At 42.2% G+C, this 25,490-nt stretch overlaps 1 protein-coding gene across 7 annotated transcripts in view; it reads right to left on the reverse strand.

Annotated features, from left to right (window-relative positions):
- JMJD1C (jumonji domain containing 1C) overlaps window positions 3,706–25,490 on the reverse strand; it is a 147,952-nt gene continuing 126,167 nt past the window's right edge. For all 7 annotated transcript variants that reach the window (XM_021399569.1, XM_021399572.1, XM_021399570.1 and 4 more), the window contains 16 exons: window positions 23,476–23,677; window positions 21,600–21,814; window positions 20,883–21,035; window positions 18,287–18,376; window positions 16,748–16,875; window positions 16,366–16,579; window positions 15,690–15,904; window positions 14,945–15,223; window positions 14,365–14,533; window positions 13,837–13,927; window positions 13,606–13,736; window positions 12,664–12,786; window positions 11,477–11,616; window positions 9,954–10,130; window positions 4,960–5,091; window positions 3,706–4,609 (listed from right to left, as the gene is read on the reverse strand). In XM_021399569.1, the coding sequence (XP_021255244.1) occupies window positions 4,520–4,609; window positions 4,960–5,091; window positions 9,954–10,130; window positions 11,477–11,616; window positions 12,664–12,786; window positions 13,606–13,736; window positions 13,837–13,927; window positions 14,365–14,533; window positions 14,945–15,223; window positions 15,690–15,904; window positions 16,366–16,579; window positions 16,748–16,875; window positions 18,287–18,376; window positions 20,883–21,035; window positions 21,600–21,814; window positions 23,476–23,677 (2,549 nt within the window). In that variant the 3' untranslated portion in view covers window positions 3,706–4,519. The remainder of the gene's footprint in view (window positions 4,610–4,959; window positions 5,092–9,953; window positions 10,131–11,476; window positions 11,617–12,663; window positions 12,787–13,605; window positions 13,737–13,836; window positions 13,928–14,364; window positions 14,534–14,944; window positions 15,224–15,689; window positions 15,905–16,365; window positions 16,580–16,747; window positions 16,876–18,286; window positions 18,377–20,882; window positions 21,036–21,599; window positions 21,815–23,475; window positions 23,678–25,490) is intronic.

Below are 25,490 nucleotides of genomic sequence, written 5' to 3' on the forward strand. Positions count from 1 at the left end.
ACTGGAGAAGGCAACAGGCTTCTGTGTCAAGAATACATGTGGTATGGCTGAAAGGTACCGGGAATGTTCACTTTGATGCGTAACAACAAACATTCTCTGCCTACCACTTTGCTTTAGAGAGGTCCATGTTTAAAGTGCAGCTGTAATGCATCAGGTAAAACACATTGCTCTGAGGCAACATTTTCCTACCAGCTATATATAGGTTGTAACTTCCTTTTCAAAACCTACAACAACAAATGAAAAAGCACAGAGGTTAGTTTGTGTACGTCTGATGCTACGGATCGTTTGCCCCTCAGTCAGAGTTTCCTTGGTGGCCCTGCTGAGATGGAAAGAAGGGATGTGGCCCCTGCATCAGAGCATCCCCTGCGGCCCCATGGGGCACATGCATCATGGGAACAAAAAGGCCGAGAAGGGGAACCGAAGCGGGGGACCTGCACTCCTGCAAACAAAGAGCAAGTCAGAGGGCGGGATGCAGGAGCACGGCGGAAAGCTGACGTTGCTCTTCGAGGCAGGGCTGCGGGTGAGAAGAGAAAGGCATTGCAAAGCCTCAGTGTGAGTCGTAACAGGAGGAGGCAGCACGTCCAGTGCGGATGTGGGGGAGAGCACAAACATCCTGCACGGGAAAGCAGCAGAACGGGGCACGGTGGCTGTGGAAGGAGGAAGAAAGGGAAATTCCCAGTTACGAGCGCTGGGTGGAGAAGGCTGTCCGCTGTGAGAGCAGGAGAGGGCATTCACAGGATGTCACGGGAGAGAGTACGAACAGAATTACCACCTACCAAGAAGGTCAGAGAGCATGAGAACGTAGTTCTGATCAGATGGAGGTTTGTCTTACAAAGATCTGGGCGATTTCCGTCAAGCTGCAAGAGTAGAGTAAACAGATTTTAACATCAGATTGTCACAGGTCAGTATTGCCCGATGTGTAATGGGGAACAGCTTCACTGCCGCCAGTTCCAGCAATCCCGTAACTTCTGTTGGAGCTGAAATGTACGTAGACATCCATGCTGAAACAGCTCAGATCACAGCAGCCTGCTTTGTTCTGCACCCAGCACTTGCTCCGTGTTCGTTACCCCTGCAGTTACAACAGGAAGAATGTTCCGCGCTCTTCTAATGTGCGTCTGTAGAGCGGCTGGCAGTGAGGAGCTGGAAGGGGTGAGGTAAGGAGGGTGGATGTGGAGAGGAGGGCATGCAGTTCTGACGAGTTTGAGATGTGAACTTACACAGTGCAAAAAAAATCAGTTTCATGGAGGGGAGAGCTGATCAAGACGGAGCTTGGTCTGAATGGGAAACTGGTAAAAGACAACACTACTTTATATTCTTGCTCTAGAAGATGGATGAGTGTTTCTGCACTCAGACAGCTGCGGCTGCTATCTTTGGCTATGTTAAAATAGTTGAGACCAGAAAATCTCATAAAGATTTTAGAAATGAGAGAACATGCCCAGTACTGTCTTAGAGAACACAAAAATGGTCAAGAGGAAAAAAACTGATCTGAAAACAACCCCCTGGCCCTGACACCAGCTCTGAAAATCCCGCTTGGCTCTGGCCATAAGCCTAACGCTAACCCCGCTTCCTGCGCTCATTTCCTGCATAGGAGCCAGGAGCTCAACTTCATTGTGAAGGAGCCAGAAATCTTAGGACACTGTATAAGCTGAATTTGGTATACCAATTTAAAAGGACAGAATTTTGGCCTCTTATACCGCTCATACTGGGAGCATGCAGCACGTGACTCGCAGTCTTTTTGTACGAAGCGCTTTACAGCGCTCCCTGTTGTGCTCAGTTTGTGCCACGTTTCCCTTGCTCAGTGCTTCTGGCGTCTTCCCCTGCCGTTAGTTACTGGGGAAACACCGTCACTGTTGCGGGCAGTTTATAAGGACATCTGCAAGAGCAGCACAGAGTCAGTTCACAAAGTGACAGGCAAAACACATCAGGTTTTTACACACTGCGAATCTATCAGACATACCCATTAACCACAAGTCTTTGTACTTCTAGTGTAACTACTGTACCAATTTACTTCACATAAAATCTTCCGAGCAGATCAGATGGATAGTTAAACTGGGGTGGCTCTACAGAGAGATCCTGTTTATGCAGGAGAAACTTCATTTAATCTTATCAACTTATCTTTGCTAAGAAAGCAGCAAAGACCTACTTACCCCGGTGGGGCTGTGCAGCATCTCACTCAGCACTGAAGCTTGATCCCATCCGTTTTGTCTCTCCAAAATGAGATTTTGTCCATCTCGTTGCCCCTTCTCTGAGAGGATTCTTGCTGTTTCTCACCGCTTTTAACCACGTGTTCTCATAGATTAACATCTCTCTCACATACTTACAGATTCATCAACAGGTGGTCACAAACAACTCGAGCAGTCACACTTGGAAATGAGAACAAGCCACCGCTCAGTGACTCACGGCACAAGCGGAGGTGAGGACTCACATTTCCACCATCAGAGCCGTGCAGGGCGAGGGCAGCCTCTGGCTCCCTCGAGGCAGCCCTCCAGAAGTGCCTGGGTGCTCCCCGCACAGCTCTTCGGGACGGCTCCAAGCAGAGCAGGGAGGCCGAGGCTTCAGCAGGACAGGCAGCGACGTGACACCTTCTGCCAGGAACCAGAGAATTGAGCGAGTCCATTCAACCCCAGCACAAAGGGCAGCTGCGGTGACAGCCCACAGGCTGTGCCCTAACAACAACTGCTCTTTGTGTGGGAAAAATAAGCGAGGGGGAGGGAATGCGACCTGACGCTCCACAGTGGGAACGCACATTTCAGTGGTCTTCACACATCTCACAGACGTTTAAAGTACCGCACCAAAAGCTGAGGAAAAAAACCATTCAGACGAGATAAAAATTTACTCATTTGCACATTCTAAACTAAGAAAAGCACAGCTAACAGTCAGGTCCTGTGCGACACACAGCATGAGGTAAGGTGCTGTGTTTCGCCAGGTGCGAACCAGGGAATCAGCTGCAACTACTAATGTTATCCTGAATGTATTTCTTCACAACTTCAAACAAATTCAAACCAGTTCAGTAAGGAACTTTACTTCTGGACCCTCAAATTTTGTATCTCACCCTTACCTTCAGGTAATTCATACACAACTTCTTTTAGTACGCCCCAGCCCTGTCAGACCGCGGCACTGGGAGCAGCGAGCAGGAGACTGACTGCCCCGCTGCAGCACACGGCTGCCTCCAGCATTTTACACAGGAACCTGAACGTTCAGCTAGTTCAAATCATGATACAAGCTGATGTACAATTCAACTTTTCAGGCCGACCCAAAGAGCTGAAATTCTGCGTGCCTGTCTAACAAAATTCATCATTATTAATTAAAAACATACTTTAAAAAAATCCCATTCATTATTTTGCTCAATTACTCGGACTGCAAAAAGCCAAGATGGTATTAAAAACAATTTGCTCTAGAAATTCCTTTTCCCCTTCACCCAAAGTAAGTGTGGGATTATTGATGACAGAACGCAAGCAATGTTTGAGTTGTCTTATTCCGAGAGGCTCTTTTTGGCTCAGCCCTGGGGCTGCACTGCAGCACTCCCTTGGCAGTTTTGCTTCTAACCCAGAGAGGGCAGAAGGGCGCCCAGCGGCCGCACAGAACACCTCCAGCCCCGTGTTAGAGCCAGCGATGCTACGGCACACACATCGGCAGTGACTGGGAGTGAACAGCTCGGGCTGTCACAACAATGCCACCAACATGAAAAATGAACACGAGACAGCATCTGATAAAGTCCTTTTAATGGAAAATGTAAAACCCCTTTCAACTTCAATGTACAAAGCATGTGTAACACTTGCACTTTTAACAAATTAAAGCAAGCCAATGTTTTAAAAAAATACATCATTGAATGTATATATGTATATATTTACATAGCATATTAAGTTTAATATTTAGCTTTAAAAGTTCACATAAATTTTTACCAAAATGAGACAATTTTTAAATAAATTACACCTTTTGAAAACGTTTAATTGTACACTGAATAGCTTCAATAAAATACTGAAGTGTCTGTATTTAATATCTACTTTATATACTTTATATTTTACAAAGTTTACAATTATTTGGCAGTAATTTTCAGATTATGACATGACTGCTGTGCGGACTCAGCAAGATCCCAAATGCAGGCAATAGCTGGTGTTTGTGTCCTACTCTCACAGTAACTGTCTCAATGTAGTGAAAAATATCGGAATTATTTTAGCAAACTGTACAAGTCACATTTACATTTGATCAACAATATAGCATAGAATTTTGTGGGTTTTTTTTTCCAAAAATAAATACATCATCTTAAATCTTTAACATTTAACAAACTTCATGTACATTATAATACAGGACAGCGGAACGCTGCTTTGTTGTTTGCAAGTCTAACACAGAATCACAGTGGCTGTGATATGAAGCTCTACCGTTGCAGTGTCATTAACAATACGACGACTCTACTTTCTTGGCACTGATGGTTTGTGAAGCTTTAATTAGTGTGCATACCGTTTGTCTATTAAAAAAATAACCCCTTTTTTTGCCGTTAACACAAAAAAGCAGCGAGAGCTTAGTTTTCTTCCATATCTTCCATTTCACTTTCATGAATCTTCAAAGCTCTCACCATTTCTTTAACTGCATGATACAAGATATTTTTAACCTGCAAGAACATCAGACAGTTTAGTAAGACCCGCTCCTCGGGAACTCCTACAAGTAACTGCATTTAGGACCAAGATGGGTGGCTTTTTTAAAAAAAATAGGAAGGCTGAAGAACCAAGTCAGAGGAAAAGGAAACACCTTTTTCCACATTCTAAAACATAATGTGAAATAAATAAATAAAAGCAGCAACTCCAGGGAGAGTCATTTACACCCCCTGGCGCTGCTGCTGCTGCTCATTGTTATTCTGTGTGAACGGCAGCGAGGAGGGAGCTCCACGGCTGTGCCGCACCTCAATGAGCCCCAGCACGCCCTGCCTTCACAACAGCTCCCGGAGCAGGAGTCATTTCCTACCTGCAGTTTATCATCATAATTGATTTCTTCCTTTGACAGCCTCAGCTCCTGTGTTAGGTGAAACGACTGTACAAGATGTTCTGGAGACACAAAGTCTTCGGTTACTTGAACGCAGCTGTGAAAATTTTGCACCTATCCGAAATAAAAATAGGACGGCTATTGTTAGTATTTTGGGGTTATTCTACTCTACAGCCACATGCTTCTCAGACTCAAGAGCACCTTTATGCCATTTATGTAGAGAGCAATTAACTTAGACAAGTTGGCTTCTGGTGAAAGGTACTCTTGGGATGATGCACATTTGCCTCTGCTCTCGTGCTTCTTGCCGCAGCTGGCTCTCACATTTGCTCTGTGTACCCTCCTGTGCCATTCCCCCCCTCTGCTGCCGTCAGCATCACCACACGGCCACGTCCAGAGCGGCATGCCTGGCCTTGGACCGGTGCCTTGGGCATCAGCACACACTGGGGGCTGTGCCTGAACGGCCAGGCTGAACTCACTTTGCTTGCTGGGAAGGAAGTGCGGGTCCGTATATTTCAAAGGGGAAAAAAAAAAAAAAAAGCCATGAACAGTGGGCATGTCCAGGAGGGCAAAAGGCACTTCTTTTTCCCTTAACCACTGCTTCTACAGATGAGAGGTGCCTATGAGAGAAACAAACGCCATCTGCTGCCACCAGCTCCATCTGGAGGGGCAGGAGACAGGAAAACATGCTCCCTGGTTGGGCCCTGGCTGCCAATTCCTGTTTATCTTCTTCTGACAAATACACTACAGCGCTTCACCCCCGAACCTCTACAACTTACACCATTTCTTCAGCATATCAACGCTCTCCTTTCCTCAGAGTCTAACAGCCGCTCATCAAGTTGTGCAAACTCAGTTTGGCAAACTTACCCAAGTTCTGGGGCGTCAGGAGGGCTGCCTCTGCTACTGCAGCAAACAGTCCCACCCTGCTCCATACCGATAGAGCTCCGGGGATTTTAAACCTATGTCTAGCAACATCAAGGTGTTTTTGATGTACAGCCCCAAGTTTCTGTTGTGATGCCTGACATTCAATGAACCTTTGGGACCTATGCAGCTGAGGACGAGGCACTTCATTTTGAAATGATTTTCTTCTTCAAAAACACTGCCTGGTTTATGAGGCAGCTTGCAGGTGAAATCCTGAAAAGTGACATAGCTCGACACCAGCATCACACGTGAGGTTTCTGCAAACCTCATAACAGTCAGGAAGGGCACAGCAGAACTGTTCCCTTCTGCGGATGCTGCACAGCCTCAGCTTCCCACTTGAGGAAGCCGCAGGTGAGGAAAGAGCTGCAGAGGTGCCACCAGAGGCGCCCGCTGGTGCTCATCTGGTGCTCAGGGAACTTCCTAGAGCTGCAGGAGAAACGTCTGCGCTGTGCAGTGGGCGGCTGGCTCCAGCCCCCTTCCCTCACAGGCTTCTCTCCCATTTCAAGTCCGTACCCGCCCTTGTTTTGCTTTTTGCCGCATGCAAATCCCACCCAGCTCTTTCACTTTCTTCTCACTGAGACGAGATGTTACCAATTCAGCCTCCCTCCATCCCAGAACTGACAAGATTTGCTGCTGTCACATCGCTCATTTTGCTGTACCTTACGCCTTCTTCCCAGGCAGTGCCTGTCTTGTCTCAGGGGAAGGCAGATCTTACCTTGCCTGCCTGCTAACACGGGAATGCCCCGCTGACAGCCCACAGGCAGTTCTACTTGTATGCACTTTGAATACTGACTGAGAATGACACACACCAGTATATTTAGCAACGACTCCCCTGAGGTCCACGGGGTGAGGACGACAACACTCCCACGGCCGTTCCAGTTCCTGCCGAGCTGACAGAACAGCTTCACCCCGGCCCACGGGAAGCAGCGGTGTCTCCTTGGCCATCCTGGAGTGCAAGCAGGGCAGGAGGACAGGGCTAGGGCTGCCCTGCACTCAGATGGCCCCATCCTGTCCTCATGCAGGGCCCCCCGCTCACACTTTGCACACGCAAGCCCCAGGCCCTGTCATCCCCGCTTATCGGAACATCTCCAGGGTGTCGTACTACCTGCAGCAGGTTATTATAAATGTATAATCCTGCTGTTAAATCAAGATAATGCAGCTATAAAAAACAACATTATAATAACCTGTTCTACTATGAGCAATTTTTGCATTTAGTCTAAACAACACATTTCCATCACTGAGTCAAGCAGCGCTATCTTTCAATTTATCACTACAATATTTTGCAAATTTGGGTATCACCAAACTGAGACGAGGGAGGGCATCCCTGGAGGAGGACTGTGACACAGGATGACTCAGTACAGAGCCACAGAAAGGGCGTATCTTTCAAAAGAACAACTAGAAGGCCATTGTTTCATCTAGGAATGCCTGCCAGAGAGATGAGGGCTCCTTGTCACAAGTGCTGGAGGAAGAATGAGACCCATATGTTAGCAAAGCAGAAGAGATCCCCTATCGGTACAGCCGAGGAGATACAAACCTACCGAGCGACCCTCAAGGTATGTTCTAGGACATATCCATACAGAGACTAGTCCAACGTTGCTGCTTTTTGGTTTGTTTTTTAAAGGATGCAAAATGAATCGTTTATGCTACCATAAAGTAACCACCAACAAATTAAGCCAGATGCAAATCCATAGAAGCTGAGGAAAAAAAAAAAAAAACCTACACATAAAACAAAAAAATCTAAACAACCTCCACCGTGTTAGAACTGTAAAATTCTAGGGCAGCAGTCAGAAGCATGAGACAACAAACCCAACTGGTTCCAGGATGAAAGTGTCTGACTACACCGCACAGTGATCACAGGCAAATGGGCTCCCTACCTCCATGCATTGGCCTCATTTCCTCTGTTCCAGAACATTACAGATGAGCAAATAAAAATAAAACTGTTCATTTACCACCAAATTTACTATCAACTATTACCCAGTTTTAGCTATTAAAGATTCATGATGTGCATGTAAATCTGAAACACTTAACACGTAAACCTGAAATGCTTAACATGTAAACTTAACCATGTACGTATTCTTGCTCAGACTTATTTTTAAATGTTTAAATGCATTTTGTATGTGTTAAGTGTTGGAACTGATCCCTAAGGTCAGTATTTATACATCTTTATATAGAGCACCATATACGTACATGAAAGAACACGATGCTTTCATTTCCTCCTACGTGGCAGATTCGCAGGAACTTACTGAAGATGAAAAGGTTCTCAGCTTCACCCACTAAGGTTTTAAAAACACCATGTTATTAACTCCTTGGTGCCAGAAGCTAGAGCATTACCACTTCAAAAGCAATCTGGAGTTTGAAGCCAAGGAGATAAAGATAACAGTGGTCTTATTTTTGGCTCTGAAACCTACAGACTGCAGGGAAGCCTGGAACAGTCTCACAGCTTCATGTTTTGTATTGTGTGCCTTATATAAATGCCTCATGCTTTATAAAACAATTTTCTCTGTACGTTTATGATTCTCTGTGGGTTCCCTTTTCAGTCACGTATCTGGGATGATCTCCCTTGTTTCAAGAGATCAGAGTAAGGTTAATGGAGAGTGCAATACAAATCCCACTGACTCTGGGAATACAAACTGCCATAGCCTAACAAAGCTAAGAATACCAACAACGCCAGACATTCCTTCTCCCTTTTGTAAGGGCTTAAAAGCACCTGCCCCTGGAGCATGGCATGGGGAAAGGCAATCTGCAACCCAACATTTGATCATTTGGATTTTCTCACTTTCTTTTGGCCCAAACAAACCCACACAGATCATCGGGGGTTAACACACCACCACGTGAAACCCACCTAAAGAGAAAAATGACAAAGGAAACTAGCCTGGGTAAGGGACTTTTTGCTTTCCAAGGCAAATAAGACCGGGTCTTGACACTTGTCACCACTATGACCTAGTCATTTTTTTATTTTTACAACACAGAAAACCCCACTGCCCTGGCTATGGTGGCACAGCAAGCCACTGCTCCCTCTGTGCTCCAAAGAGGTAGTGGCTGGAAGCTGATCTGCAGATCAGCAACCAAACAGCACTGCCTTCAGAAAGACCTGACCTCAACTGAACCCAAGTGCAGACTGCTGATAAACCTTTAATAGCAAGACGGTTTACAGTCCCTACTGCAGAATGGGGATGCTCCTCATTCCTTGACTGTCAGCCACCTAACTGTGGTGCTTGACAGATGGGAAGGCAGCAAGAAAGCAGGCTCCACTTCCTGTTTTAAAAGGACAAAATTCACAGGGGAAGAAAAAAACCTAAGAGAATTGTCTGGTGAAAAATTCTTTGGTGATAAAAAAGCAAAGTAACAAAATGTATGTGCTGAGGACTAAAGATTGCTACACAAATCCATATATTGTTTCTCCAGAGGTGCTCTACTGGCAGTACTTCTTAGTGCAGAACTGCAAATAGGATCAGCCTCGCTGCTGCCGAAGTGGAACTGCTGCGTCTGATGGTAAGGAAAGCTGGTGCAGTCAGCCGCTGCCGACTGATGTACCTTCCGAGTACAAAGGAACGTACTGTGCAGTGGAAAAACAACCCCCAAATTCTGCTGCAGAACCATCCTGTGAATTACACCCAAGCTTTCTCTGTAATTCCCTATGGCTGAAGGCAGAAAAGACGACATGTGACACCCAGGTATTCTTCCATTTGGGTTCCTTCCCTGCCTCTCCAGGACTAAGTTAACCTTGGGTTTACCTAGTCCAAGTAAATCTAAGGTAGGTTAGGGAAGTTAACCTAACGTTATAACTAGCACCAGTTTATTTAGAAAATTGGCTAATGAAATGACAAATGGAAAAGGTGGTTAATAATAGTCTGAACATTCTTTCATTTTGAAGTAAAAACTGAACAGTTAATATATCAAGTGTTGAAACTGTTAGTAGCAGCTCGTTATGCATACAAGCTGTTAAAGTTTATAAAGCATTCCTATGCAGTAATAGCTACCAGTAAAAAAAAAAATCTGAATTGTTTTATGATATTTATGTTATTTAATCCTGTATGTCTTTGAACATGAGTATTTACCTGATGAAGTGCTCCTGCTGGTAGAATAATAGCATCACCGAGAAACTGAATAACCGTACAGGTTTTTACACCATATTCCTCAAGAAGTCTTTGGCGAAGTTTTTTGTTCACATACCAACTCTGATCACGTATTGGATCATGTTCTGGTAAAACTTCTAAGCCTTGCTCTTTTGCTATCTGCAAGTACAGAAAAGACCTCAAAGTTACTTTTAAGAGAAGTTGAACCTTTTGCAGGTTAAGTCGTAGGTATACCTTACCTACAAAGCAACAGTACTGTTCATGATTGACATTTAAAAAACTAAAAATACTACCTGACACAGTGGTACTGCAACAACCATCTCTTATTATGTCAATCACAGGGGAATAACCATCACCCTTAATCAATTGCTAATTAATGAATCATAGTGACTACAGAAGAAAAGCCAGGACGTATCCAATCCATCCACCACAACTAGAAGTGGCTCTTCTGTTTTAAGCCTGCTGCTCCCAGAGTTGCACAATGTCCCTTTTAGTTGCCCTGGAAGAAGAATCTCCAAATAATACCCCGCATCCACCTATTCCATTGCATTCACCAGTTTGTTTGCCACAGCCACTCTCAGCTCTCTTTTCCAAACTGAAAGGACATCGTCTACTTTATGAGCATCACATCTCTGAATAAACAGAAAAGACTGGATGTATAATTCATAGCCTCCAGGAATTAGCTGTGTTTTTATTCACTAGTGCTCATTTTCTCCCACAGTTCAGCTGGTCAAAGAGCAAATGTTTGAGTCACCAGAGGACAGCTCCTGTGGGACTGAAACCCAGGCATGCAGTCCAAGAGAATCTTACCGCTACATTTCTTATGTTTTCCCTGCTTGCAGTAGAGACATTGGCCTCCAGCTCATTTACAGGCCTCTTTAATTTAGACAGCTAAAACTCATCAAATTACTGCCATGGTAGAAGAGAGAAGGCTTCTTGTGTAGATTTTTCCGTGAGCAACTGCTTTGGTGATATTTTGGTATTTCTAGGTCATCCATGAAGACCGCCTTCTAGAACATGAAAACACGCTGAAGGCAGAGATCAGAAAACCGTCTCCAACGTGGTATCTCTGTGTAACAGCGCTGATCGCTGCCAGCAGTCCAGTGGCAGACATTCATCCTACGTTTTAAGATAGGACCTGAGAGGTTCTAAGTTGGCTCTGACTCGCTCATCACACGCTGCATGAAGAAGATCTGCACAGTAGCTAATGTTGCAGAATTTTGCCCTTGTGTACATTATCCCCACTGCTTTCATCTTCACCAAGAGACAAGGAATGTTCTTTGACTGAGCTAATGAAGACTGGGCCCTATGAAGACTGGTAGCTGCTGGGCTGCAGGCGTTGTTTTGTTTTTATTGGGACCTTTCACAAGTATTTCAGCATCTGATAACACAAGTATTTCAGAAAAGGGTTACCACGTAAACACTAGTAAGTACAAACAAAAAAGAAAAAGCACCATATTACTAAAGAATTAAAAATAATCTCCATGTTCTCCTGTAAATCTAACCTTTTGCAGAAATTCTCGGATCTTGTCAGCATCTTTGCCAGCATAAATATGCCATAAAGCACCGGGTAATTCACTTGAATCTTTCAGCCGCTTCCTTAAGAGCTCATCCAAATCTTCTTCTTCAAACTTCTTCAGTACTCCTAAGATTTGACAAAAACGTTTTTGAGGAGTGAAACAGTGGAAGAACTGAAACATCTTTCCCAATTTCTCATGTGAAACCACACAGACAAAAGTTTGCTGAATACAACAGGAGCACCCAGATGACCTTTTTCTTCCTTTCTTGTAAATAGGAAGTTAGTAGAAAACACATGCTGTAATTATCCTTAATGCTACATTTAGTCTTTAAACTCTTTTTTTTGCCTCCCTTGAATTTGTTAGAACACATTCGCCTACTTGAAATATTCTCCTACCTCAAATAAACAAGCATGGCTTGGACCAGAAAAATAAAAGATAAAAAAAGGTGTTTTTCTGCAGTTAGTGATTGTTTTTTCAATACTATTCTGCAGCACAGCTAGTCAAGAATCAAGACTCCTCTCCATTTGCTAAATTTTGCTGGTATTAACACTGTGCGTTTACAAGGCAAAAGACAGCAAACCTTTGACTGCAGTTCTATTTGTCTTACCTGTAACCTACATTCACCAGTTATGGAACAACAGAGTAGGGAAAGGAAACAAAACTATTTCTGTGATTGAAGTACTTCCACATAAGCAATGAACCTCATACAGAGGACTAACGGACAACTAATTTAAGCTCCCCAGTGATGAAAAATTACATTACAGCCCAGATTGAATAAAGCAAACAGTGCATCCATAGGGAGAAGAACAAACAGAGGATTTGGCAAATACATCACCCTGACATAAATGTTAGAACTAGCAGTTTCCGAGATCTCCTTTATCTTGCACTTCCATTAGGCCTGACACCCCCAGCTCAGGAATGGTACACCACTTACAGGTAGTAACAATAATAATGACAATAATAATACAAGTTTAAAGATTTTCAAATACAATTCCATAATTCACAAATGGCAATGTATTTTAGATGGAATTAATTTGTGGACCAACCTTCCTTGAGACAAAGAATCTCTCAGATTTAAGCAAGTACTTCAGGCACTTCAAAAAAGCAGTGTCAATTTAAAAAGTGACTTAACACTCCATCTAGTCACACGTCCTACAATGAGCTCCCTTTACCTGACTTGGAAAGTACTCCGTTTCCTTTCGCTATGCCAACATAAACGAGGATGTTCACTACATCTGAAACTTCAATATGGAGATTTGTAGTTCCTATATCGTGATCTTTAGTAGCAGCCACACCTATGTTACGAGATAAAAATGTGAGGTAAAATTAAGATCAATACAAAGGAAAGAATATAGATGTGTTTATATATATACATTTAAATGTCTGTCTATAAACCAACTTCCGAAGAAACCCCCCAAAAGAAAAATAAATAAATTTTAGCTCTAAGAGGTAAAACATATACATGTTTAACTCAAAGTGACATCAAAGCATTAAATCTTATAGCAGCATTACATGTCACTATCCTTAATGATGTGGTTCTTCAGATCCACACCTTGACTGCTATCTTAATGGACATATGGATTTTTTTTTTAACACAGTCCTCATAAATAACAACTATTTTCTTATGCCATTAAAACAATTTGTAGGACAGAATTGAACAAGTCTGTTTGCAAAAGAAGGAGCAGCTGGTAAAAGTCTGAGGGAAACAATATTTTCTAAACAGATCTTTGAGTGCTCAATATACAATACAGATAAAAATTACGGGTAAAGTTCTGCCATTTGTTTATGACCAGAATTATAAACACTAATACTTCATGAAGTATTTTCTCATATGGAATTGCTGAAGATGAAATCTGTGTTAAAGTAACTAACCATTTATATGCTTTAGGAGATCGTAACAGCATAAGGGAAGATCAAAAGAAATGCAGAAGAATATAAACTCTCATGCTTTTGAGGTATGTGTACTGTTAATAAGCAAGTCAGTAAAGGATTTCTGCAACATTCAGTCAGTAACTATCCTCCAATCACACTCAAATTTTTATCAAGCAATATTACACGACATTCTATAATTTTAAGGGAAGAGATTAACTACTACACTTCTAGGGCACACTCACCATATGCACTGCATAGTCTGGGTCCCAAATCTGGTCGGACAAAAAATCCTGGCAGATGAGAAGCCAAATTTAATTTCCCTTCTGGACTACAATATTCAGGCAGGGGTAAACTTTTTAGCAAGTCCTCATATCTAAAGAAAGGGAAAAAAATAAAGTGAATCCGTGTCATTACACAGAGATAAAAATCAACAGAGACCGACATTAGAATATCTAAATATTCAACTCAAATACCTTGCTGGCATCATAGCCTTGAAATCTTCACCAGAAGGCCAATCTTTCAATTTCAGTAGAGCTGTTTCTCCATTTTTTACTTTCTGCCGTTCTGCAAGTAACATAAGAATGAGAATACTGCAGGTGTTTTACTTTATTCAACAAAAACATGCACTTGTAATATTAGCCTGCCTACACAAGATTTCATACATTAAAAGAGAGTTAGAGATTAAGTTAGAGATTCAAGAAAAACATAAAACAAACTCAACTAGTTAAGGAACCAGTTATGTTGTTTGGTTTCTTAGTGAAATCTAACCTAGGAAATTGTGTGTTAGTGTATCTCAAATTCTGCAAAGGTACAAAATACAAGTTTTCATTATACTCTCTTTAGACAGATTAGCTAGGGCTTTCTTTTCAAATTAAATTTCCTTCAAAGCCTCAAGATCCATAAAGAATAAAAGTAAATATTAAAATAAATAAAAATTAATTGTCGTTTCCAACATTGACTGTGTTTAGAATCTATGGAATAATACATTCAAAATAACGTACTTGAAACATCTTCAAAACCATCCCAGAACTCTTTGACGTTGGTGTTTGAAATAATACTGTCTTTGCAATTCAAGATATCAGCTTGCTGGTTTCCAAAATCTAGACTAATGGACTCAGCTTTCCACAGGCTGAAGTTCATTTTCTTATGCATACCGGACACTAGAACAGGCTGTGTAGAAAAAAAAAAAAAAAAAAAAACGTACTTATCCTTTCTGGAGAAAAGCCATCCTTCAATTAAACTGTAGTACAAACACATCTGAAAGATGCACTGAAGGCTCTGGTTGTGCTGAGCTGTTATCAAAACTTCCAACAGCAGCCGTACCCAAGATATCACAGAGCTTTTTTGAAGGTTTTTATCTCCATAAAAGTAATTCTTTCTTCATCACTAACAGTTTACTTCAGTTTGAACTACGTAGGGTTCATACCTGGCATATATCTGACTAACTTTTGCCCACTGCAATAAAATGTGATACCACCAAACTTTCAAACACAGAGACAGGCAAACTTTGTCCCATAACATAACTCCTTCACCAGACTTCATACTGAGGTCACCTTACAGACAGAGCTGCTCAATACCTACCCTCCCCTGTTTCCAGCACTCTTTGAAGAGCTTCCAGTTGTTGTTGTTTTTATGGTCTCTGAGCCACAAAACATGTTTATCACAGATCCAAGAATACTGAATATCACTGTACAACTTATTGCCATCATCCTGAATACATTTTCTGTCATCCTTTGGCTCATCTTTTACTTCAGGTTTTACATTCATCTTTGGTGCTCTATTTGGTGGAATCTTGTTTTCTACCACTGAAGCAATGATATCATCAAGAATGTTTGGCATAGTCCTTCCACTCTTGCCACTCTATTAGAAAACAAACAGAAGTGTGTTTTAGAAGTGTGAAAGCAAATAAAATTGTGATACTTTTTCTTTTTTCTAGCAGAATGACGAGATTTCATTATCACTTAAAAGCTTACAGTTATCCACTTCCTTTGTAGGAAGCAACAAGCATTCCTACCTGGAGCAAGTTAGAAATGGACAGTTAAAACAAAACTCAAAATACAATAATCTTCCTTTATTTTGCCAAGTAAATATTGTATCTAACATCATAAACATTTTCTTCATAATACGTACCAATTACCTATATCTATATACACACACACACACACACACGTTATATTCAAGTAAATATGTACACGCACATATATATACACTTAAATGTCAATTCATTCAGGAGATCTGTACTAAATTTTTAATTACAAATTAATTACAAATACAATATACAAATGTTGCAGATTTTCAAACCCTAAAAGAAAAACCATGCACTTACTGCTGTTCCCGTAGAGTAAACTGGAGCAAAAGCAATACCAGCATCTGTAGAGCCCAGACGCAGTTTGCCTGCTGTTGTTGTTAACAGATCTCGTAAGGTTGAGCCTTGCTCATTGTTCTGGGATGCCGTAGGGGAGCTTTTACAGTTTTGGGAGTCCAAATTATCCTGGTCTTTCTCCTCCTTTGAATGTTTTCCAGAAGGACACTCTTTGTTTTCTAAAACAAAAATAATCATTGGGAGTTTAAACTGTTGCATGCAGACACAGCAACACTGTTATGCTGGATTTTACAGCGGTGGTTAATATACTGTAGCAATAGAGCACCAGAAAACACACCAGAGGATGAGCTTGATCCTTCAAAACACAAACACCGTGACCACAAAAACGGCTTCCTCAGCATCTCAGATATGCAGCTGAGTATCTGTCACAAATGAGAGATGCTCTGGCTGGAAATACTGCCCCATTACACATGCATTCTACAAGTGGCTTTTCTGGCAACCGATTTTGATGACAGTGGGAGAAAGCATTAAAGTTTCTAGATTAAAATTATGGGGAAGAACAACATCATGTCTTCCTCTTGCTAATCAAGAAATAGAGCAGATTACTCCTAGTGAATTGAATTACTTATTACTGGTGCCCCAAAATCATGCATGTGGTATGACAATATAGAACCTGTACCCTTCTTTTCTTCTCTGGCTTTCTGCTCTGCAAGATCAGCTAACCAGTGCAGCGGCGACTGGGATTCAGGCGGCGTTAGCTTGCTGTCTGTGCTGACATCACTCCTTGGACTTGTATTGCCATTTGTCTCAGACTTCGGAGGAGTATTCTGCTGCTGAGACTCGGGCATGCACAGAGAAATTTTATTACTGTGATTAAGGACATTCTGCAAAACCTGTGAAGAACAAATTTAAGCATATAACTTTGCTTTAACGTATTTAGAAAACAATGATAGCACTTAACCATTGTATATACAAATTCAAATGTAACTGACACTGCTCAGATATGAAAATCCACACGTACCAAACAGACCACCGTGTATGCGCACACATTTTAGACTCACCTGAGACACACCGTTCATTGCAGGGAGCTTGCCAGCTTGCATGTTTTGCTTGCTAGTACACTGACAGTGGGATTTTATTTCAAATTTTTCTCTAATATTGTGCATAGCATCCAGGAGATCTGTCAAAACTAGAAGACAATTAAGAAAACGATCAGCAGTTCTTCTTGTCAATCATCTTGCTGCCCTCTGTACAGTACATGCACTGTGGAGTAAAAATGCTACTTGGATATCTTTTAAAAACTTCCATCTAGCATATTTTAATAGCTTAACGCTCAAAAATACTGTATAAGGACTGTCCAATTTCAACAAAGTTCATACTGAAAGAGACGATATCTTCAACTAAATAACTGCATTCTACTCTTTTGAATATTTTTAACTCCCCTCTGTATTCCCATCACATGGCACAGAGCAGGCCAGTCAGTCACTCAGAATTGTTCAGCTCCTCATTGTTCAACAGGTACTTCACTGCCTCATTTAATAAAACTGCCCAACTACAGACTGAAGCGAGCCACGTCTTGACAGAAAAAAAATCAGTATATGATCATGTAATTTAAGTTTGTTTGGTAATGGAGATGCACAGAACAAAAAAAAACCAGGAGGGCATGCAGGGAAGCTTCACTGTGCCAGTTCCAGACGAGTGGTTCGTGCACAATTTAAAATTAAAACCAGTTTCAGAACAGAACCTGTTCTGGGGAATGACACAATCTGAATACATTATGGAATCCAACCAACCTTTATTCCTACCTGAACTAACATGCAACAAACCATTAAAAAAAAAACAACTGTGTCTCTGTATTTGCAGCTTAGAAAAACTCGGCAATTTATTTAACCCATTTAAAGGCACACTTAGGTTTTCACCTCCTTGCTCTGTATCAGTGCTACTGAAGATCACAGAAACAGTTGTGCAACGACTGCATCTAACCACACTTCTGCATAAAACTTGTTTGGATAAAACCAAAACTCCAACTTTTAGGATTATTGCCAGTTTTTCATTAATCACAAGCTCTCTCACTGCTTTCTGCCTTATGATGCTCCAGCATATGTCCAGCCAGAACTGTGAATCTTTTCTTTTTTTTTTTTTTTTTTTTTTGCATGGGCAGGGAGAGACAGAAAACAAACTTCACAGTATTGATATAAATGAACGGTGACAAACAAATCTCTGAAGAATTGGTGCCCCTTAATGCTCTTTGATAGCACTGTTTTAAAACTTTCTTTTAACAGCGAAGTTAAGATCTATTAGCACATTCTGGCTGCTTTATTCTGCTTCGGAAAGGTACCAACCAGTCTCAACAAACACCCTGAGCGCCCACACTGCCTGTCCCCAAGCCCCTTCAGACTCCTGTCAGCCTACACCTCCCCCTCTCACCACCACACTCAGCAGCCCGGAATCACTTGCCTTCCTGCAACAATTTGACACAGTTGGCAGGTTTCTAAATGGAAAATGAGAAGTTTCAAGAAACTACTCTGGTCTCTCTTCACAGAAAGATCCGAGAAAAAAAAAACAAAAACACCATCTTGCTTGTTTACAGGTGGCCTTACCAGAGCCCGGGATAATCTGTGTTGGCATCAGGTGCTTGTGATCATGAGGCTGGCCCTTCACACACTTCATCCAGGCATACAATTCCTTATCTGTAAAGCAACATTGCCAATAGTTTTACTTTACTTAAATGATACACAGAGATAACATATTCTGATTGTTTTTAGCTGGAAACACTTTCCTACACATACTGTAAAAGCCTTTTGCACTCATATTCTCTGTGACAGATATTTGCATTCAACAGCTCCTTCCCAAGATAAGGAAAAGAGTACGTAGTTTTGACAATACTGAAATCTGAAGTAGCAGCATTGGTAACACAGACCCTCATCAACAACTTCACAGCTTCGAAGTACATCCCCTTTATATGTAGGAGCAGCCAGCTGTAAGGCAGCGACTCAGAAGGGGCCAACCAAGCCAGAAAGATCAACTATCACATGAGTTAATTGTGATTTGGGCTAACATGCTGCCACACCAAAGTTACCGGTGGCACAAAGGAGAGGGAAGTTGCATCATAGATTTCGGTCAGATTAAAGCAACCATGAAACCACATCCTGTATGTACTGGTTGAAAATCATCTGGGGCAGCAGGGAGGGATGAGCCGGTGAGTGAGACGGTCTGTCCTAGCCAGAAAAAAGGTGCAGCGTAAAGACAAGACAGAAATAATGAGAGTGAGAAGCGTCTGGCCAAGCAGCCAGTCATCAATCTGCTATGTGATTTTGGGCAGCAAGAGGAACAGAGTTTCTCTCTCAATAGCCAGTCTTACATCCCGCCCACTGAACAGCTGCTTTTCAGTGACCCTTCAAAACTTTTCACCAATTTGCTCAGCTTTTTACAGTTAGCAACACAGGCTAAAAAGAATACACCAGAAGATACATTTAGCATACTTGAAGCATTATGTTTTGCACTATAATGTACAGAGCCTACCAGGTGTTCCTTTCACACAAGCATTCGATCCCTTAGCTATTTTGTTGCTTCCGCAGCTTGGAACACATTGAAATATAACACTGAACACAAATATAAATCAAACCCACATACACATGTATCCAGCTAATGTATTTTATCACTAAAACGCCATAACATGGCAATCTACGTGATGGTGCCAGGAACTGTATGAAGGTAAAACGGATACACAATCATTCGTGTTCTAAAGTAATTAGAAAAGTCATTGATAAATACCTAAATATTGAACATTTGAACCTCTAACATTCCTGCTGAAGCAGTGGGAAACCAGTGTATTCTCCATTACATTTAGCAACTGTAAAAACAACTACCAGTTCCAGGAAAAATGGTGTAATATAAAGTGGTATTATACAGAGAAGGGTGGGTGGTTCTCAACTTTGTAAGGGTGCCAAAGTAAAGGTCTACACGAATCCTGCAGTATCATTAGAAGTAAAGCTGCAGAGAGGGAAGATATACTTCTGCTTCTGTGTGTAATGCTGAGATGAACAGCAAGGAGAAAAGCTTCCCTGCTGAAAGACTGAAGCCTGCTTCTGTACGCTGTTTTTTTAAACTCTGAAGACGTTTTACTAACATTTTCCTGGCTGGTTAACACACACTATAAAAAGCCTCTGATTGCATGTTCCCACTAGGGTAAATAATACTCGGAGAACATCCCAAGCCACACCAGACAAATGCACACACATGTGCTCGCACAGCCTTAAGCCAGTTAAGAGCTGCTGGAGCATCCTCCCATATTTAAAGCATTAACGACTGTTCTCAGCGTTGGGAAACACCAATGTTCATTCCCCAGAAACTTCGATGAAAATCTCAGAGAACATCTTCTAACCGCAGTGCTGGAGGCTCCTCGCTGACAGCCAAGGACAAAGTGGATGAGAATCTCTCAATTTACAAAAGATTTGCCATCTAATACTTGCACGTTATTTTACTAACCTTTCACATAGGAGACATTATGTTGCTATGACAAACATGGAAATGCTTTTCAAAACAGCATTATATTTTAATCTTTTCCTATCACAGCGTTTCACCACAGGACCGTGCCAGGGCACAATGCCTGCCACCCAGGGAAGGCAGTCCTTTCAAACAACCAGCCTAAGCAGCCATGTCACAGCAGAGAGCTGATGGCCAGACTCATCTTCCAAGCCCTTCTCCATCTCAACTGCAACCAGTCTGAGTCACTCAGAAATCAGTCAGTCCTTACACCTTACCTTCTCAGTAATAAAAAGTAGGTTAAGTCAGTATGACAATCCATGTATTTCTGAATACAAAACTCCAGAAAGCACTGACACCAAGGCCTAACAGCAGGGAGCTATCACAGAACAGGGAGGTGGAGTGTCAGTCTTGCAGCAGGAGAATGAGATTCATCCTCGAGGGGCAGGCGCAAGCAATCCAAGACAACGCTCAAAAGACAAAGGAAAAATGGGCAAAGACCTGAAGCAGCCCCTCATCAGTCGCCTTCTGAATGATTCTATGCTTACTTACCGAAAAAGAAAAAAAGAGGCGAAAGATTTAACAGACACCAAAACATACAAGTACTAACTTAACGAGTTACAGAAAGTCAGTTACACTTAACGGATCAGCAGCTCTGTAACAAATGAGAATAAACAGCATATACAATACTCTAGTTCATAAAGAACTGACCTCTAGAACTCTTTCTTTCCTTCGCCTTGTAACAATCTAGGCAGACCACAAATCCACATTTTTGGCAAACCCAGTGAATGTTAAATAATGTGGCTTCACATGCATCACACATCTCACGGACTCCTCTCACTGCTCTCTTCCATGCAATTTTGGCTGAAATACAAAATAAGCAGAATAAAAGGACTGAAATTTAAATGCAAAGCACAGAATGAACGGTCTTAATAAAGAAGCATTCGTGATTTTCCCCTCAGACACAACCAGGCGCGGAGGAGGAAAGTGATCCTTCATAAACAGGCCACCAACATTTATTCCTTTAGCTGCATCACAGGGCATCCCCATCAATGCTTGTGTCAATACATTACAAAGACATTAAAGCATTCCAAACCAAAGACTAAAATAATACAGGAAGAATATCCCCACTCGACATACGTGCGTTACAAGTACGACGAAGAACTCCTTTAACACATACTTTTAACTCCCAAGAAATGAAAGCTGGGTTTTCACCTCGCTGCCTGCCCTGGGCACCAGGCGGTAAGTCCTGCATGCACTGCGGTGCATCCTCCCTGCAGCCCCACAGCCCGCTGAGGAAGGCTCCTGGCCCTCCCGCACGTACCCCCACACAAAGCAAGTGCTCAGAAGGAGGCAGTGGGTCACGGCAAGCACGAACGCTTCAACAAAACTGCAAAACACAGAACGACGAATCTGAGAGTTCCTTACCGTCTTTTTTCACCCAGGACATGGCTGTTTTCTCGGATGTTACCAACTGACAAAACTTGTCCCCTATGATATCTAAAATGTATTTACAAGTTTCTAGGTCCAGTTCGTCATCTTCATAGTTTTCATGCGTCCATAAACTCAGTGCCTCATCGTCATATTGATCAGGAGAGGAGAAACCATCTATCCTAACCACTCCATTTTTACTGAAAGACAACCTACGAATGAAAACAGACAGTTTAACTGCACGTGCCATTACATTCTGTGACTTAATTTACTTATTACTTTACCTTACTGCTCACGTCTTAAACAAGTAAACGTCCTCTAATTGTTTTAACATCCTGTCATATTTCCCACTTCAAAAATAAATTCTGTCACCAAAAATGGTTTTAAAACAAACAGTAAGGAGATATGAAACTTTTTAGGCAGACCACTTACTGGGCTCAGTTTTCTAATCATTCCCTCTCTGTAACAAAAGCATCATAACTGCTTTTAAATGGCAGACGGAAAAGCTGTCTTTTTCTTTTGGCTAATGTTTGGGTCCACCTACTCCTCCTCTTAATTTTCACAGCATCTGTGACAGCAATCACTCAGTGACCTATTATTTTACAGCTCTTCCAATACTACTGCTCTCAACCTCAGAAAACAGGAGTTAGAACACTACACTGAAGACTATCTAGGCAGAACAGATCACCAATACAAGATAATGTTTTCGTATCAGCTAATTTCCCACCATTAAAATAAAGATTTTCCTGTGATCCTACTCAACACCATTCTACTAGTCATACCTACACTTAGCCTATTTTAATTATCTCATAATTCACCATACATATGCGATTATTGTAATACTTAAGGAATATCACAGCAATGTCAGTAAAATAGTCCCAAATTCAGAAGTAACAAAACACACGATGTTCAGATGTGTATAGAAGAAAAGATGCATCTTCAGTTACAATAACGACTATCAGCAGCAGAGGAAGCCTCATTTGCAATTCAATTCCTACTATCCAAACAATAAAAATAATTACAAAGCTGTAAAATATACCACATTAAATTCAAAACATTTCTACTTTAAATTCCATGGCAGTGTTTGAAAATGATGGCAAAGCTTTACTATCGATGTTGTCTTTTTCACACAGGAGAAGCAGCTCACAATCTATCACTGCCACTCTAGGAAGCAAATACTCTTGTGGAAACGTATTCTGAGCCCAACCTTAAAATCCTTTCAGGACTACTGACTCTTCTAACTAAAGCTTTGTTCCAGAAAATTAAACTCCATCTGGGGAACAGCAATGTCCTTTCCAACACACGTCGGATCTATATTGCCAGCAGAGCCCACATCCGAATTAATGCCATTTAGATCCGTGCTGACAGTTGTGCTGCTGTGCCATGCATGCTATGCTGCATTCCTCCTGATCTGCGAGGCTCCTTGGTTTGTCAGAATTGGGAAGAGGGAGGGCACAACTCCTCTGTCCTCAGAAAACTCCCATAAAACCTTAAGCCGCATTCCCACCACCTACTGGCACAAGAACAATTATGAACGAGCGCAACTCTGCGGTTGTACAACTTGTCCAGAGTAACTGAAGGCTGCCTTTTGAAAATCCCACTTCAAATGTCAGACACCTGCGTGATGGTGATGCGCTGTATTTTCTGCTTGCCTAAGGTAAGCTGGGCAGCTGTTCTCATGTCTGCTGTAAAAGCTTCAAATAGAAGTGTAGTCAATCCAGAAAAGTAGTAAGAAATACACATGTAAATACTGTGTCTTTTATCAGGCAAAGGGAGCCAGAAAAATCAGACAAGCTTTCAAGCACACAAGCCCTTTGTCAGTATCATTTTTAAAAGTTAAGAACATCACAGATCAGGAAATAGCCGCACCTACCGTCGAAAGTAGTAAAATCTACAGAACACCGGCGAGTGAGTTGGTTCTTCACCCTTCTTGCTTCTTATTAACCTACATTCTCTGCATTTCTGCAAATTTGGTCCTATTTCGGAGCAAGAATCATCCTGCAAGAAGGACTCTCCTGTTTGCTTCAGCTTCTTCACTTTGCGCCAATCTTTTAACACTGAGCGAGGTATTCCAGCTGCAAAAGTGAGAGGGGTTTCAGATGAGGAACTGGCAGCCCTAGTACTCGGGGCCAACTCAGATCAGTCAGCATTCTGCGCTGCTACATGTGCATCTGTGACATTCATAATGTACTTCACCACCATGACCATTTCCCCTCCTGTCAGCACCGAAGTCTAAAAGCTTAGACACACTACCTACTTTTATGTTACGTGTGCCATTCACAAAGTATTCCACTAGAGCCATTTTCAGAAGCTCGCTCTTAAAAATGCATAAGGTAATACAGTACTTCAGGAAAGAAAGGTTTATATTTTGTTTCAAGTGAAAATGTGTGCAAGGCAACAATTCAATGAATGAAAGCACTAAAAAATTAAAATATCCTGCCTCTTCACAATTTGCTGTGCTGAGAACTCCAGAAGAGCAGTTCTAATCCCACATAGCTCACCCAAGCTCAGCACCAAGCGTAAGGAAGCACAGAATCCATTCACTCTTTTTTGAAATATGTTGGCTGTGGAAAACCAAGAAGTAACATCCTGTTTTTGATTGAACAGATCTGCTGACACTCAATTGAGTAATACGTGCAATTCTCACACAGGCATTTCGAAACTGAACCCTGTTGTTATTTAACCAGGCTTTCAATTTAATGACTTTTCTAAGCGGCACCGGTTTCCACCTGCAGATAGATAGCAGTATCTGTCATTTAATCTACCACGGCTCTTGGAAGTTCAGGTCCTGTGAACGCAGATTCGATGCCAGATGGCAGAGGTGAGGGTGCTAACTTTGGACTTGGTACCCGGGTTCAGATCAGTATTTTGCCACAGACTTCTTGCACAAGCACTGCAGGTGACAGACTCTCTATGCCTCAGTTCATTGCCCACAAAACACACTGACTCATCTGAGGAGCACAAAGGTAACTGGACTAAAACTTGAGAGTAAAAGGCCAAAGTACAGTTTGCTAGTCCAAGAAAAAAGTTTTCTGCATTGGATCCAGAGATGCTGGGACTCATCTGGTAGCTGCCAGACTCCAGGCTCCGCGGTCAGGCACTTAGAGGACCCCCAGCACTCGCAGGACTGTAATGTTCCTGCCTTGCAGGAGGGAGCCTTGCAGCCCAGCACTCCCACCGCTCTGGCTAGCATGCAGCTCCCACAGCTTTCAGCAACTGCACTGGGACAACACAGCTTTCAGCTCTGGCAGCATCCAGATACCACCCATGTCGTGACTGCCACCGAGCCCCTGATGCTGGAGCAGTTATCTTCAGCTACTCACCGGGAGCCCAGGCAGGTGCTCCCCAGGGCCTTCCCCTTCCTGAAGCCTCCAAATCAAGTATGGTTTGAGACGACTCTTTGAGGAAAGCCCCCTTTGTAAGAAAAATCTCTGACCGTCTCTCTCAAATTGGAATGATGCTGGCTCAAGACATCTGACAGAACCATCAGAAATGTTGATCGATTTAACAGGTCACATCTAAGAAGGATTGTGGGTCTATCCAGATAACAAGAGAAGAAGGTAAGCCCACAAAACTGCTACCATGGGATAGAGCCGCAATGTTAACGTACAGTACACACCCTGTGCTACTGACAACATAGCAGAATGCCCGAAGCTCCTACCCATTTTTGGACCTGAATTCCATGAAATAACTCCATAATGTATCACCATATGTTGCTTTCATAGTTGTGTAACACTAGCCGGGACAAGAAGACACTGCCTTCCCTTAAGTTATTTAACAAACCTTTCTACAGCAAACCATAAAAAAATCTTCTGCAACAATACAAAGGTCATAAAGACCTAACATGTCGTGTGTGTGTGTGTGTGTGTGTGTGTGTGTGTGTGTGTG

Source organism: Numida meleagris, chromosome 5, assembly GCF_002078875.1.
Source record: "Numida meleagris isolate 19003 breed g44 Domestic line chromosome 5, NumMel1.0, whole genome shotgun sequence".
In the NCBI taxonomy this organism is placed as follows: domain Eukaryota; kingdom Metazoa; phylum Chordata; class Aves; order Galliformes; family Numididae; genus Numida; species Numida meleagris.